The sequence below is a fragment of the Pundamilia nyererei genome, unplaced genomic scaffold (genome assembly GCF_000239375.1).
Source record: "Pundamilia nyererei isolate P.nyererei 1_Seehausen unplaced genomic scaffold, PunNye1.0 scaffold00376, whole genome shotgun sequence".
Lineage (NCBI taxonomy): Eukaryota > Metazoa > Chordata > Actinopteri > Cichliformes > Cichlidae > Pundamilia > Pundamilia nyererei.
In genome coordinates, this window is record NW_005187777.1 from 394,651 (window position 1) to 408,954 (window position 14,304).

The following is a 14,304-nucleotide window of genomic DNA, read 5'->3' on the forward strand; positions in this document are numbered from 1 at the left end:
CTCAGCACTGCTGACTGTGGCTTGCATAGGGTTAATGTACTGCAGCTCTTTAAAGGGCGCTTTACATTTTCTAACACACATTGTTTACATTATCTCTAGAGACAAAAACTGAGGCAGACAGCAGCGGGAGCTTTGAGGGCTGATAAAGAATCAGAATCAGAGATTTGTCGGCACTGTAAGAAGTCAGAAACACTGGATTTAAGGCCTGTATTTGTCAAACGGAGCCTTGATGGCTCTTTGAAATTTCAGCTGCAAATGATCCAGAAAATGTGCTCTGTTTGAAGTTTCCCTTTTTAAACATGCATCTCTGATCACCTCGGGCACTTTAGCATCTGAAGAGTAAGAGGATGTTGACTCAACTTTCAGCTTCCATCTCTCGCAACCCAGTCAAAACTTGGTGTTAAAATCAGGAGGAAGTTTACCTACACACAGGATACCCATCAGTGGTGGCACAGAGCTCATTGTTCTGGATTATTTTTATGCAGAAGGCAGGAGAGGTGCTTCTAAATGGGAACGTGTAACACTGGTGTTGCATAAATGACCAGTTCTTACACTCAGGTTTTAAATCTTAAGAAATGCCGTCTTCAGTTACCGGTAAGTGGGTTTTTGTGTGATATACAATTTCAGGTGGGCAGGGATTTCCAAAAGGTTTTTGAAGTGTTGATGGGATTATTACACCTACCGTAACACGCCATAATAAATCAGGAGAGCCCTGCCAGTGGAACTGCAAAATTAAAGGCAGTTTGAAATGATCGCCTCCTGTTTACTTGCATCTCTCTCAGGTCCATGTGAAACGAAGTTTTCATCTACATCAAAGCTTTTATTTTCATAATTTAAAATATTTCTTTACACTTGTTTGAATCCTCTTATGTAAGGAAGCGAGCTGTTACAGTAAGTCACATAATTTGCAGAGTCTTTTTCAGATGAATGTGGTTGGCCGCTCCGGCTCCAGTTACCGGATCATTAGAGGTATCTTCCTGTTGCTTGGATATAACCTGCCTTCAAAAATACTAAAAATAACTGAGCCCATGATTCTGCAGTTTCCTTTTCAAGGTTACTTAAAATAACATAGTTCAGAAGCTGTTATTCGTTAGAACTAATCAATTTAAATCGAACCAGTTAAAAAATTAATTTACCCTAATCAGTGATGGACATTGATAACTTTGATGGCCATTGATGGTGATTTTGAAGATCAGATTCTGTATCCATTCCTTTACTGGTTTCCACAGATGTTCAGCAAACCACTTTTATTCCCAGAGTGCAGAAGCACAGCAGGAAAAAGTCCTTCATGTGGTCCAGGTGAAAAGCTCCACTGGCACCACTTTCAACATTAATAGTGTGAATTCCGTGACTGAGATCCTGTTTCGCTGTAAACTTTAATCTTCTACTTTATTCTAGTTGCTCCGTTTCTTTGCCGCTTAACTACTCCCTTAGTTTTCATCCGATTTTCACCATTCAAATTTTAAGCTCTTCTGCTCATTCTGCTAATGCCAGCCATATCTTTTGGTGCTGATAACTTTTATACTTTTTGAAATATTAAACTTTCTATGTCATTTTTGACTCATTTTAATGAATGGGACCACATTAGCAGTGTGATCACCAGGTTAGCTTGCCGGGCTGAGCTGTGTTTTAGCTCAGTGAGATGAGCAGCCGTTTTCAGAGCAGGAGGGTTCGAATCCCGCAACATTTTTTTCAGTAAACACTTTAGCTTTTTCACCTCTTTTCAGCACAAATTACAGGTTGTTCAGCGGTTTTCTTCACCTATTTTCAGCAGAAACTTCAAGTTCCGCTCTTTTCAATTTCAATTCAATTTCAGCCTCTTCTGCTCTTTCAGCAGAATTTCAGCCTTTTCGCCTGTTTTGAGTATACAGTTCTGCTTCTTCACCTCTTTTCAGCACGATTCAGCTTCTTCGGGACCCTGCACATTTTTTCTCTCACCATATCTGTCTTTGGGACAAGAACTAGTTTGGCTCAGTGAGATGAGCAGCTGCCGTGAGACCTGGTGGTGCAGGTTCAAATCCTACCTGTGGCTGTTGTCACACGTCTTCTCTGCTTGCACTCAGTGTGCTTTATTGATATTGTTCAGTGTACCCTTTCAAATACAACGGTTTTCAGCAAAGACTTCAGTTTCTACAAAGTGTTTTCAGCAGATAGTTCTCCTCCTGCTGTTTTCAGATTCCACTACACGGCATTCACACTGCATTTTCGCAGGAAATGCAACTTTTTCTAGATTAATTAAAAAAAAGAAGAAGCTTGGAAACATATCCAAATAAAAACTACTACAAAACCACTATTTACAATTTCTTTTGGATGACATCTTTCTTATGTATTTGTGTTTTATCTACAAGGCCGTTTATTTTTCTTTATTTGGATCACAAATGTAAAAACCTGTAGCAGTCATGGATAAATGCCGGGGTTCTGGTCAGAGTCAGTCTGACACATATTTTGTTAAAGCTAGCCATCGGTCCGATCCCTTTTTCAAGAAGAAGGCACAAGGTTTTTAAAAGTCGATGTTTACAGTGTATTTACAACTTCAACAGTACACCGTATCAACAGAGAGATTGCCCCTTTCACACTCAGTCCCACCAAAATCTAATTCTAAGTCTTTCCAGCCAGGCTGTTTGCAACAGTTGGCATGGTATTGACTGCTTACCAGGATCCAAGCTCTGTGCAGATGGCGATGCAGGGAATGACGAACTGGAGGGGAAGTGTGCACGACTTTGTTTTGAAGCCCGGGATCTGGTAATTAGGGATGTGTTTGCATAACACTACACAGGATGTGACTTGTATGCTAACCTCATAGCCAGATAAGAATGGCTCCCTGTGTCCTTGTGTATATTGTTTAGTATGTTCTCATATTTCTGGTATTTTCTGATTGATTTCTTAATGTTCTTAGTTGGTTTATGATTGTCCAGTTTTTTTTATTCCTGGTTTATAATAAGTGTCAGTTCCTATTTTGAGTTTTTCTTGCACCGTTCCTGTTGAGGAACACAGGATGCCTTTGTGAGTTTCATTTACCTTTGCAAAGGGGTCAAACAACATGCCAGTAGCCTGCTTTTTGACCAAGAGGGACTGCAAGCCTAGAATATTTATACAGACAAGCTATCTTTCTGCCAGGGTCCGAGCGCTGTGTAATAAAAGATAACTCGTACATCAACACGTGGTATTTCTGAAAGATTACATGGAGACAGAATATGACAGCATGTCAGAGCCTTTCATTCGGCACGGTCAGCTTGACCCGGAGAAGCAGCGGTCTTAAATTTTCCATTATGTTCCTTCAGTCTTTCGTTCTTGGTCGTTCATCCATCATTTCCCTACGCTTATACATTTGCCCTCTCTGTTCGCCCGTGCCTCTTAATGTTTCAGTATCTGTGTGTAGTAGTTTTCTATTTCCTCTTTTATTTTGCAGCCTGATTTCCCTTCATGGCATTGATTAGTTTTACTTCCACTTTGTGTTTGTCATGATTGAGCTCGCCTGTGTAATCCCCCTCACCTGTTGCTTGTGTGTATTTATAGTATTTGTCTTCTTGCAGCCTCCCTGCATGTTTCCCTCTCTGCTCTTCTTGGCTTTAGTTACTTTGCATTTTGGACTCTGTTCTCTTTTGGATTTGTTATTTTTGGGCTTTGATCAGACACGGCTCACATTTTTGTTCTGTCCATTCTGCCTCTGAAAGCTGCGTTCTGGGTACTCATATCTACGCTCCAATACGACAGGACAAAGTAAAAAATTTACATCAACTGTCGAAACTTTCAAAAATGTGGCTGTGGTTCTAAAATAATTGCTAAGGGAAAATCTTGGCTCCTGAAGGTCAGTTTTGCTACATATACTGCTGCACTGCCGCTGAACGTCAACACTGCACATAAAATGATCTCTACTTGTCTCATGTGGACATACAGATGAGTCATTATTTATTCTGCTAATCTCTAACATGTCCAGTAGAGTGGATGTGTTTTAGTTTAGATCTGTAATGAGCACATCTTACATTTCCATATGCAGATGTGTGAGACGGCAGCGTCCCCATCACCACACTCTAAATTAGACTAATTAGCATTCTGCCATTTGAAGTATACTCAACTCTGCATCCTCTAGATGTGGTTCGAAACGGTACATGAGGCAACAGGACACAAATATTCCAGCTGACGAGGGAGCTGACAGAGGCATCACAAGAATATAAATATCCCGGCTGCTGGGGAATTTTCATAACCTGTAAAGTTCAAGTCAGTAAGGCATTAAATGTTGCTGTTATTTTTAAGTTCCTGCCACTGCTGATTTTCAGAATCCAAAGCAGGATGTGCAGCAGGAGTCCAGCTCCCACTGATGTGTTTTCTATCTGCAGAAGCTCAGATTTGACAAACTGCAGTTTATGATTTAAGCAAAAACTGCTCTCTTACCGGAAGTATCCAATGATCATGATGGCCACTAGCAGAGAGCTGAAGGACACGGCATAGCCAATGGTATACATGACGTACAGCCGCTCAAAGAAGTCTTGCTGTGACAAGAAAGAGAGACATTTCCTATTTAGTCAACTTCTGAACAAGACTGGTACAATTTACACAATCATGACTCACAATGGTATGGTGGAAAAAACGGGGCTGCAATGAGAACATGAAAGCCCATCACGAATGGAGTTTAATTAAAACAGAAAAATGAGTCAGCATTACATCCCTAATCTTTGATAGAGTAGAAATTACTTCAGGAGTTTTAGCAGCAAATCCATTCCCTGGAAATCTAAGATAATGTAATCTCTACGAGGAGTGGTTAGGCTCAAAGCAGCCAGAAGATCCAGCTGATACCAAAAACAAAGGATGGCTATAAGTCTCTCTTCCTGGTAATGTTTTATTTTCAGAGCAGATGACATCCCCAGGGTAGTGTGGTTGCTTAGATGAATAGGTTGAATATGAAAAGCTGTGTGGAGTGAAATTAAAAGGCTAATTTTATAAAAGAATTATTAATTTTCTTGACAAGATTTTAATTCTTTGTAAAGAAAAATGATGATGGAGGGAAATTAAGGCTGAGCTGATCCATCATTTATAAAGCGACAGACCTGGAAGTCTTTTTGTTAAACACGCCTCAAACTAAATTTGAGATATTAAGCACATGTTAGGCTTATCGTTAAAAAGCTGTACCAGTCGCTCAAAGTCAGTTGTGATTTCACAAAAGCTGCAATCGAGCCAAGTTGGATGAAGGACTCGAAGGCTTGTAGATTTGATTCTTCTATCTAAAGCAAGTTTGTGGAGAGCGTTTAGCAGGTTGGAGAGGCAAACTTTTTTATTTATAAAGTTACTATTTTTTTATTGTTTTCATGGAAACAGCCCAACTTTCTATAATTCATCACTGAATGGAAGCTTGTTATCTGTTATCACTCGGCTGCAATTTGTCACCCCTCCAAACTCGAGTGTCTCAGTAAAGCAAAGTCTCTGCAGCAGCACGTCGACTACTTTTTGTTTCCTACTACAGTACACCCACTCCTGACATGAGGCATCCAAAGCTGGCAATTAGCCGGTGAACACAGCAGCAGTTAGCAGCTAAAAAGTCAAATATTTCCCCCTGGAGCTGTTAGAGACGCACACAAAAGACCTAAGAAAACACATGGTAACGAGTCCAAATACTAATGATGCTCCATTTATCTGTCTGCTGTGTGAATATGTGTGTGAATACACTTACAAAAGCTGCTTTAAAAGGTGATGTGAAGGCATATTAATGTCACTAATGTAGTGTCAGGTTGGATAATCCATTTATTATTCATCTCTGTCTCTCTTCCACAGCATGTCTTTATCCTGTCTTCCTTCTCTCACCCCAACCGGTCGCAGCAGATGGCCCCGCCCCTCCCTGAGCCTGGTTCTGCCGGAGGTTTCTTCCTGTTAAAAGGGAGTTTTTCCTTCCCACTGTCGCCAAAGTGCTTGCTCATAGGGGGTCATATGATTGTTGGGTTTGTCTCTGTATGTATTATTGTAGGGTCTGCCTTACAATATAAAGTGCGTTGAGGCGGCTGTTGCTGTGATTTCGCGCTGTATAAATAAAATTGAATTGATTAACATCTTATATGTGTAGCAGGCAAACCAAGGAAAGGGGAAAAGTAAATGAAAGTAACTTTTAGATGAAATATGAGAATTTAAATGGCTGTAAACAGACGGATGACGAGATGAAAATTTCTCCAATTATTGAGATTTTGTATCCTTTTCTGCCTTCAAATGGCTAAAATATCAAAATCTGCAGTTAAAATTGATATTTTCAGAATGAATCATACCAAACAGCACACTAATCACTATGACGGATGCTAGGCTATATTGATTAATATGTTTGATCTTCAAGAGATGCAGACTGTCTGCATGATTACATGTTTTTAAATTTTATTTATTTTCTGGTTGCTTGGAGCACAGTGTCCTTATTTGTCCTGAAATAATTCTGCTATATGATTAGTCACCAGCTTCTGAGAACACTTTGTTTGGTTTCTTTATCAAATGTCTGCTTTGTATTTTATTGGGGGGGCATATCTGGGCGGACGGTACCGTAGAGGATGTAAGAAATGCTTTTTGGAGCTGATTACTGAGTAGAAAATAAGACTGTCATAATCCTGCTGTACAAAAGTTAGCAGTGTTTCAGATTTCCTTTAATCGTTTTTCTTCTACAACCTGAGAAGGAACACATAATGAACACCTAACAACTCATAAATATGCAGCCTGTGATGAGAGCCTGAAAGCTGTGTTAAAGGATAACAAGTAAAAAGGGTGAGAACGTGAGCTTCAGAGGATGAGGAGCTGTTTGGTTGTTAGACACTCGAGGTAAGAATATGAAGCTCTGCACACAAACAGATGTTTGTGTAAGATGGAGCAGACGGGGCAGCAGATGTTTCAGAGAACATCCAGGCTTATTCACAGAGGTCTGCTCTATGTATGTTTATTGACCTGTGTGCAACACTGCGCGAGGCTTGATTCACCCCTCGTTTATTTACATTCAGATGGGAAAATGGAAGATATGGCAGCAATTTATCGAAACATGGAAACAGTATGTGAGGTGAAAGCACAGTTTGTACATTTTGAAAGAGCTTAAAAGTCAAAGAAATTGTATGGCTGCTTTTTTCTTCAGCACAGCCTGAATGCTGAAATCAGATGCTTTCCAGATAGGATTACACTGTAGATCTAAATCTAATGGTACTTTTCTGCGTTCATATTTTCAGTCGTTTTAACAAGCTCTCCAGCAACACTGGCTGAAATCCAGCTCCAACCCATCACAGAGTGTTACAGGCAAGTGTAGATACTCAGTGTACCTCCCCAGACCTCCTACAGACAAACCGATGAAGATCTGAACCAAATATTTTCAAATTTAGATTCATCACTCCACCCTGCCACTGACTTCCAGCCCAGTTGTCTCTTGTCTAAAGCACACATCAGGCGTTCCTCCCGCTTCCCTTCTCTAAAAATGACTTCTTGACAGCCACCCTTCCATTTCTGATGAGGCTTCGGTGAACAGCGGGTGGATCAGCTGAAGGTTCAGGTGCATCTCTCAGCTCCTGCGTCGGGTCTGTGTGGCTCTCAGACACTGTTCATCTGCAGTGGATCGTTTTTAGGCCTGTCACTTCTTCTTTTGTTCTCCACTTGTCTAGTGTCCTTAAAATTTTTAACTCATTCACTGCCAGCCATTGGCAGTGAATGAGTTAAACCCATTGACTCATTCACTGCCATTGACGGCTATAGACGTCAATGGCAGTGAATGAGTTAAGAGGCAACAATGCCAAGTTTTCAGCTTATAGCAGCGTGTTGGTGTAAAAATACTATTTCATGCCTGTCAAACTGTGTTATCTTTGGCATTTTTCATGGTTTCAGCTGAAGAAACAGGAAGAAATGTGTCTTTGCAACAGGCTGCTTGTAATAAAGTGCCAAAAGATACAATTTAAATGTGGTTCTTTGTTGTCTCTTGTCTGTTTTAGACACATAGTTGCTTCATCTCTTGATTTAGGACCTTTTTTTGTTTTGTTTGAATGATTCAAAGCCAGTGTTGAGTTCATTAATAATAGGAAAAAGGGTGGTGCAGTGGTGTGATCGTGCAGTATGCACCCAGGAAAGGTCGTCAGGCTTAAGTTAAGAGAAAGTCTGGCTGCTTGGAAGCAAAATGTACAGAAATGAGGGGTGGCTGGAGACTTTTACTGTATACTCACAATGGAAAACATATTTCACACATACAGCTGCAACTTTAATATTTTATAGTGATACTTACTCTCCCATCTTCGTCACTGAAGGGCTGGAGAAAGCGTAAACACTCTGAGTAATTGGTCCATGTTTTGTTCCACTGCTCCACAAAGACCCAGGAACCGTTGATGTCACACTTCCTGTAAGCATGTCCTACAAAATGCCCATTTTAAAAATAAAAAAGAATTTCACTCAAACAAAAACACCTTTAAAAAGGTTTAAGTAACTAATGCATAAATGGCCCAAACACATCTATTCTTACACAGGTGATCTGAAATTATTAATCACAATGAATAATAAAAACTACACCTTAGTTCTGTGTCGTATATAAAAGGGAAAAAATTATTTTTAATGCCTTTAAAAACCTTTTTACCTTCAATTCATTGTGACTTTCACATCAGGAAAAGAACGGATGTAAATCAAACTATTAATGACTGAATTTAAAACATTAATGTTGACGCTCGATGTGATGGACAGAGTTCGTTCCACTTTAATTCTTTAATTTTTTTTCTTTGTGGCCTGAATATGAAGCTGAAATTATTCAAGAATCCTGCTGTAAGGACCACACAGTTTCACTAATTATCCACCAAATATGATGTTCCACTTTTCTTTGAAGAACACATCAGAGCAAAATTTCTCAAAAAGCAAACTTTCATCTTGTCCAAGACCTTCAAAATCCTCAAAACTCTTTTTCGGATTGTACGCGCTACCTGAGAATATAACGAGTCATGCTGAAAATGCTTGTATTAGATGTTCGCTGAACAGTTTGAGTTTTTCTTTGCATGTTAAGCTCTAATTCAGTGCTGGAAAAGAAAAGTGTTAACCTTGGTGATTGAAGTCATAGATGTACGATGGGCAGGGGACCTTGGTAATGAGCCCGGGGGAGCCGTGGGGCCAACAAATCAGACCGTCCCAGTCTGGAGGGCACACCTCATCTGCAGTGAGAAGATGAAGAAGTCAACACGTCACCGATATGATACCCTCTGTTTTTCCTATGTGTGCTTGTTTGTTTTACATGCCAAGAATATGGACTTCTATCATATATATCCATTCACATTGTGATGCAAATAGGCTTGTACGCTCACAGGCCACTTTGTTAGGTGCACCTGTTCAACTGCTCATTAATGTCGGCTCAGCACATCATTTAGCCATGTAGACATGGTCACAACAACCTGCTGTTCAAAGTGAACATGAAAGTAGCAAAGAAAGGGGATTTAAGTGACTTTGAATGTGGCATGATTGTTGGTTCAAGAGAGGCTGGTTGGAGTATTTCAGAAACTGTAAAGCCTTGAGATGCTTTTCTCAGAAAATGCCAGCAGATCAACAAAGGTCTGTCATCCAGTGAGCAGCAGTTCCTTTGCACAAATGTCTCGCAGATGTCAGGAGAATGGCCAAACTGCTTCAAGCTGACAGGAAGGCAACAGGAACTCAAATAGCCCCTATTCACACCTGAGGTATGCAGAAAAGCGTCTCTGAATATAATACACCGAACCTTGAAGCAGAAAACCACACTGGGGCCGCTCCTGACAGCTAAGAACAGGAAACGGGTTATAATTTGGTGTCGCCACAACAAGACAATAAAAGATTGGAAAACTGTCTCGATTTCTGCTGCGATATTCAGATTCAGGATTTAATTTAAAAACAAACAAGTGTGGCTCCATCCCAGGTCACCGGCTCAGGCTGGTGGTGAAACGATGTGGCGAATGTTTATTTGGACCCACTGTTTGAATCCCACAGCCTACCTGAGCGTTGTTGCTGAGCAGGTCTGTCCATTTACATCCACAGCGTTTCCATCACCTGATGGCTGGGTAACGCTCCGTGTCACAAAGATGAAATCATCTCAAACTGGTTTATGAAACATGAAAATTAGCTCTCCCCAGTAGGTCTCAGAGCTTTGATTATTGATCTCCTTTTTAGTTTTCAGAGCAGAGATTACTGCTGTGCCTTTAATCTCCTAAAACCCGAATTCTTTCATGGTGTGCACTTTTAATTTCTCTTTGTTATTTGGGCTGATTGGGACCTGATGAATGTTTTTACCTGATTTTTGTTTGAGAAAAATGAGATCCACATGTGAGGACATTCGTTTTAAATTTCAATAGAACAGTGGCAGTATAATGTCCTCATAAGTGGATATCAGGCCATTGTAGAGCAAAATTTAGTATTTTGGTCTAGACAACCTAAAATGTGATGTCCACATATGTGGATGCCAGGTCCTAGGAGGTTAAAACAGCAGTTTTAAAGGCCCGACACCACAAAGAGTCGGGCCTTTGTGGTGGTGACGACTTGGACACTCCAGAATGAGTTTCCTCATTGCCCTAAGCTTTTTGTTATGAATTCAGAGAAGGCTTTAAAAACAGATAAAGACCTTCCTATCCAAACAGATTCGGGTAATTTTGTGGTGTTCGTGCATCTGCTTTATCGTTTTATTTGTTTTGTTTTCTCTTTGTGTCTTTGTGCTTAATAAGTCAAAAGAGTTCACTGTATCAATCCAACAGAGCCACATTGGAATGTGCAGCCAAGAAATCATCTTAATATAGACGAGAATCTCTGATGAAAAACCATTAAATGAACACTTGATCATCTAAACTTTTAACGTTGGTGTGATTTTTTTTTTTTTATCCACACCTCAAAGGGTTGATTTCAGCTTCCACTGACTGCTGTTGTGTCATTTTGTTCTAATCAAATTACAGACACGAGTCGAGGTTTTCAGTCGTCATCACCTGATGTGTGATTTAAGTGTTCCTGTAATATTTTTGAGCTGTATAATAGGGCTGTTCGATATAACGATATAAAAACATCTATAGTTTCATTTTACGCAATCGTTTGTTTTGTGGTGTCGCAAAATAAAATGTTAACGGCAATATTTTTTCACCGTTTTGATGGTCACTGTAGTGGCTATATTAATTTCTTAAAGTTGTCTCTTTCTCTTATATTTAATATAACCACACTATGGATGGACAAGCGTTTGTTTTTATGCGTTGTCGTTAGCAACAACGACGGTAAAACCACCGCGTGTCCGTTTGTTCCACATAAACCTTTCACAATAAAGCTCAAGATCCTGTTGAGACTTTTCAAAATAAACTGAATGACGTGAAAGATGCAGAGTGTTTACGGATGAGAAGCAAAAAAGAGTGCTAAAAAATAAACCTTGGACTCAAACGTTAGAACAGGCTTTTCCCCGCAGCACGCCGTGTAATAAATACTCACAAAGAAAACAGCGCCGTTAAAACTTATGTCTAAAAATGTATCGTTTCATGCATCGGTTAAAACACTCGACTCCAGGTACACCAGGGGTCTCGAACTCCAGGCCTCGAGGACCGGTGTCCTGCAGATTTTAGATCTCACCCTAGGTCAACACACCTGATTCAAATGATTAGTTCATTACCAGGACTCTGGAGAACTTCAAGACATGTTGAGGAGGTAATTTAGCCATTTAAATCAGCTGTGTTGGATCAAGGACACATCTAAAACCTGCAGGACACCGGCCCTCGAGGCCTGGAGTTCGAGACCCCTGAGGTACACGACGCCCAGCTGGAAACACTTCACGCAAGTCAGCTCGACTTTCACAGAATTTACAGAAAATGTTACATTTTTGTGATTTATATCGTTATCAACGGTAGATGTCTTAATATCGGGATATGAGATTTTGGTCATATCGCACAGCCCTATTGTATAATTTCAATTACAGTGACTGAGCCTGGATTCAACTCAAACTATTCACTCTTGCTTTCTTTTTTAATGACATCTAATTACTGCCTCAGCAGGCAAGTTTTTCCAAACACCCTTTCAACAGGAAACACAATCTGTGACTTGTTTATTTAGCGAGTAGCCAAAAAAACAGATTCACTGACCATCCTTCATTAAAAGCCACTTACACGTTTAATTGCTATTTAGATCTGAAAGGAAATAGATGGAACAACAGTTTCTGAATGTGTTAGAAGGCCAAAGGTTTAATGGCAGCTCCTGACATCACAGGGAGGCGTGAGACTAAATCATTTAGATATGGGGATAATGGTGCATATTATAAATGACATCAATTAAAGCCCAAAGGGAAGAATTTGACACAAAGCCAGATGTGGGAATCAACCAGGACATCAGAAAGTCTGCTGATGTTTCTGTTAGAGCCTAAATCACACTGGCTGAAATAACATTACAGCAGGCAGGCATTAATCTAACACCTCTCAGATCTGCCTCATCTGCATTGAAAACTATATTTTCACTCATATCTCAAGATGTCACATAATACGGGTGATGTGAGCTATAAAAGCAAAACTATGTGAAAGTTGATTTGGGATGTTGAAGAGCTCTGTGTGCGTGCACCTCAACACAATCTGAGACTGTTGTGCCCTCTGATTTTCATTCTGGATCAAAAGAGTGAAGACGAGCCTGAAATACTGAAAAAGGCTCCCTACACAGCAGCTTTACTTCCTGTGTATGTCTTGTAACGTGTAATATTGAAAGACACAGTCATACTCTTCTGTTTCACTAAAAGCTCTGTGGAACAGAAATAGTCTGAGCCCAGTGCTAAACATCTGGGACAATAAATCAATGTCAGCCCACAGGACCTATAGGACAGACTCAGGGCACACTCACAGCTGCCGTTGGTGACATTAACAAAAAGAAAAGAGTTATTTCAAGAAACTATTTAAAATCAGCTGTTTAATATTTTATGTATTCTGGAAGGCAAGACCAACTGTCCATCAGTGATTATACACCTGCCACCTGGAAAATAAAGAGGTAAAAAAGCACAAAAGCATCCAGAGAGAGAAATGTACACCCTGCAGTCTGCCCAGGTCTGGTGCTGAAGGCTGAGGGGTAAGCTGCGCCCACTTCTGATGGAGCATGCTGGCTCATTTGCTGCTGCAGCTCTGATTTCAAATTGATTCCAAACATGTGGTGTTTTAATTGAAATTACTCATTAACGAGCACAGAAATGTTAGCCTCTATTATTCTGTTAAATACTTGCATAATCACTGGTTATGAAAGCTGAACAAACGAGAGTTTCAAGTTGAAAACAAAAGATTATATAAATAATTGGTTTATATATAATATACTGTAAAGGAAAAATAAAAAACAAAACTGTCTTTAGTTCAAATGTCCTTGAAACATCCTTTTGATTTTATTGACTTAATTTCTTATCAGCTCTGCAAAGTTGAATTAAATGCAAACAGATCTTACAACAGATAAATAATTTCCCCCCGGGATCAATAAAGTATTCTGATTCTGATTCTGATTATCACATATGTAGCACAAATGTTATGTTATTGGCTGTTTGAGCACATCCCCTGTTACCCAACCGGGTTGCAGAAGCCAGAGGGTGTGCTTTAAATCCTGGGTTTAGGTTGTAAGAATCACTTTTAGATACTCGTCAATTTTTTGCTTGCAAAAGTGGAAGCTCCATATACAAATATGACTCCCTCCTTTCTGCTCTCTGAGCACTGAGCATCCTTAATTGAGATAAGGAGTGCAGAAGAGTTTGTGGTCACATCAAATATTGATTTCCTTTTGTTTTAATTTTCCCTGTTTACTGACAGTTGGGAAAAGATGTTTAATCAAAAGTATTGATTCCATTATTTTTGGAATCGTCCTAATTTTTCCCCCATCATACAATTTAAAGTGTTGATGTTTCAGCTAAGCTCAAATGAGTTGAGTGTTGTTTTGCAGCGACTGTGTGTATCTGCGTGTATGGTTTGTACCTGTGATTCCTGGTTCAGTGTTGGAGAGATTCTGGTAGCACTGCATTTTGATTTCATACAGGATGTACATCTGCTCCTGTGCAGAGAGCGGCCCATCAAACCCCATCTGTAGAGCACAGCAAACACGATCAGATCTTTGACCCTGTGCATACATGACTGTAAGTCACCATTTCCTGAAATTTGAACAACACTGGGAACATCTTCCTGCGTGCTCTGGGCCAGACCTGCTCTGCCCCAGGTCTTTGATTTTAATCTTGAACTGAGCATATATAAAAAACTATGTGAATTTTAAAATTAGAAACTCTTTGATGCATGTAAAGCGACTTCTTTATAGGTATTATACAAGGTGGGCCATTTATATGGATACACCATAATAACATGGGAATGGTTGGTGATATTAAAGTCCTGTTTGTGGCACATT

General features: G+C 39.9%; 1 protein-coding gene across 1 annotated transcript in view; it reads right to left on the minus strand.

The window, feature by feature from the left end:
- pth2ra (parathyroid hormone 2 receptor a) overlaps positions 1-13,989 on the minus strand; it is a gene marked incomplete at its 5' end in the record, with an annotated part of 57,684 nt that extends 43,695 nt beyond the window's left edge. Inside the window, 4 exons of the mRNA XM_005752732.2 lie at positions 4,393-4,490; positions 8,216-8,340; positions 9,012-9,122; positions 13,884-13,989. Coding sequence (XP_005752789.2) covers positions 4,393-4,490; positions 8,216-8,340; positions 9,012-9,122; positions 13,884-13,989 — 440 coding nt within the window. The remainder of the gene's footprint in view (positions 1-4,392; positions 4,491-8,215; positions 8,341-9,011; positions 9,123-13,883) is intronic.
- Between the last annotated feature and the right edge of the window lie 315 nt (positions 13,990-14,304).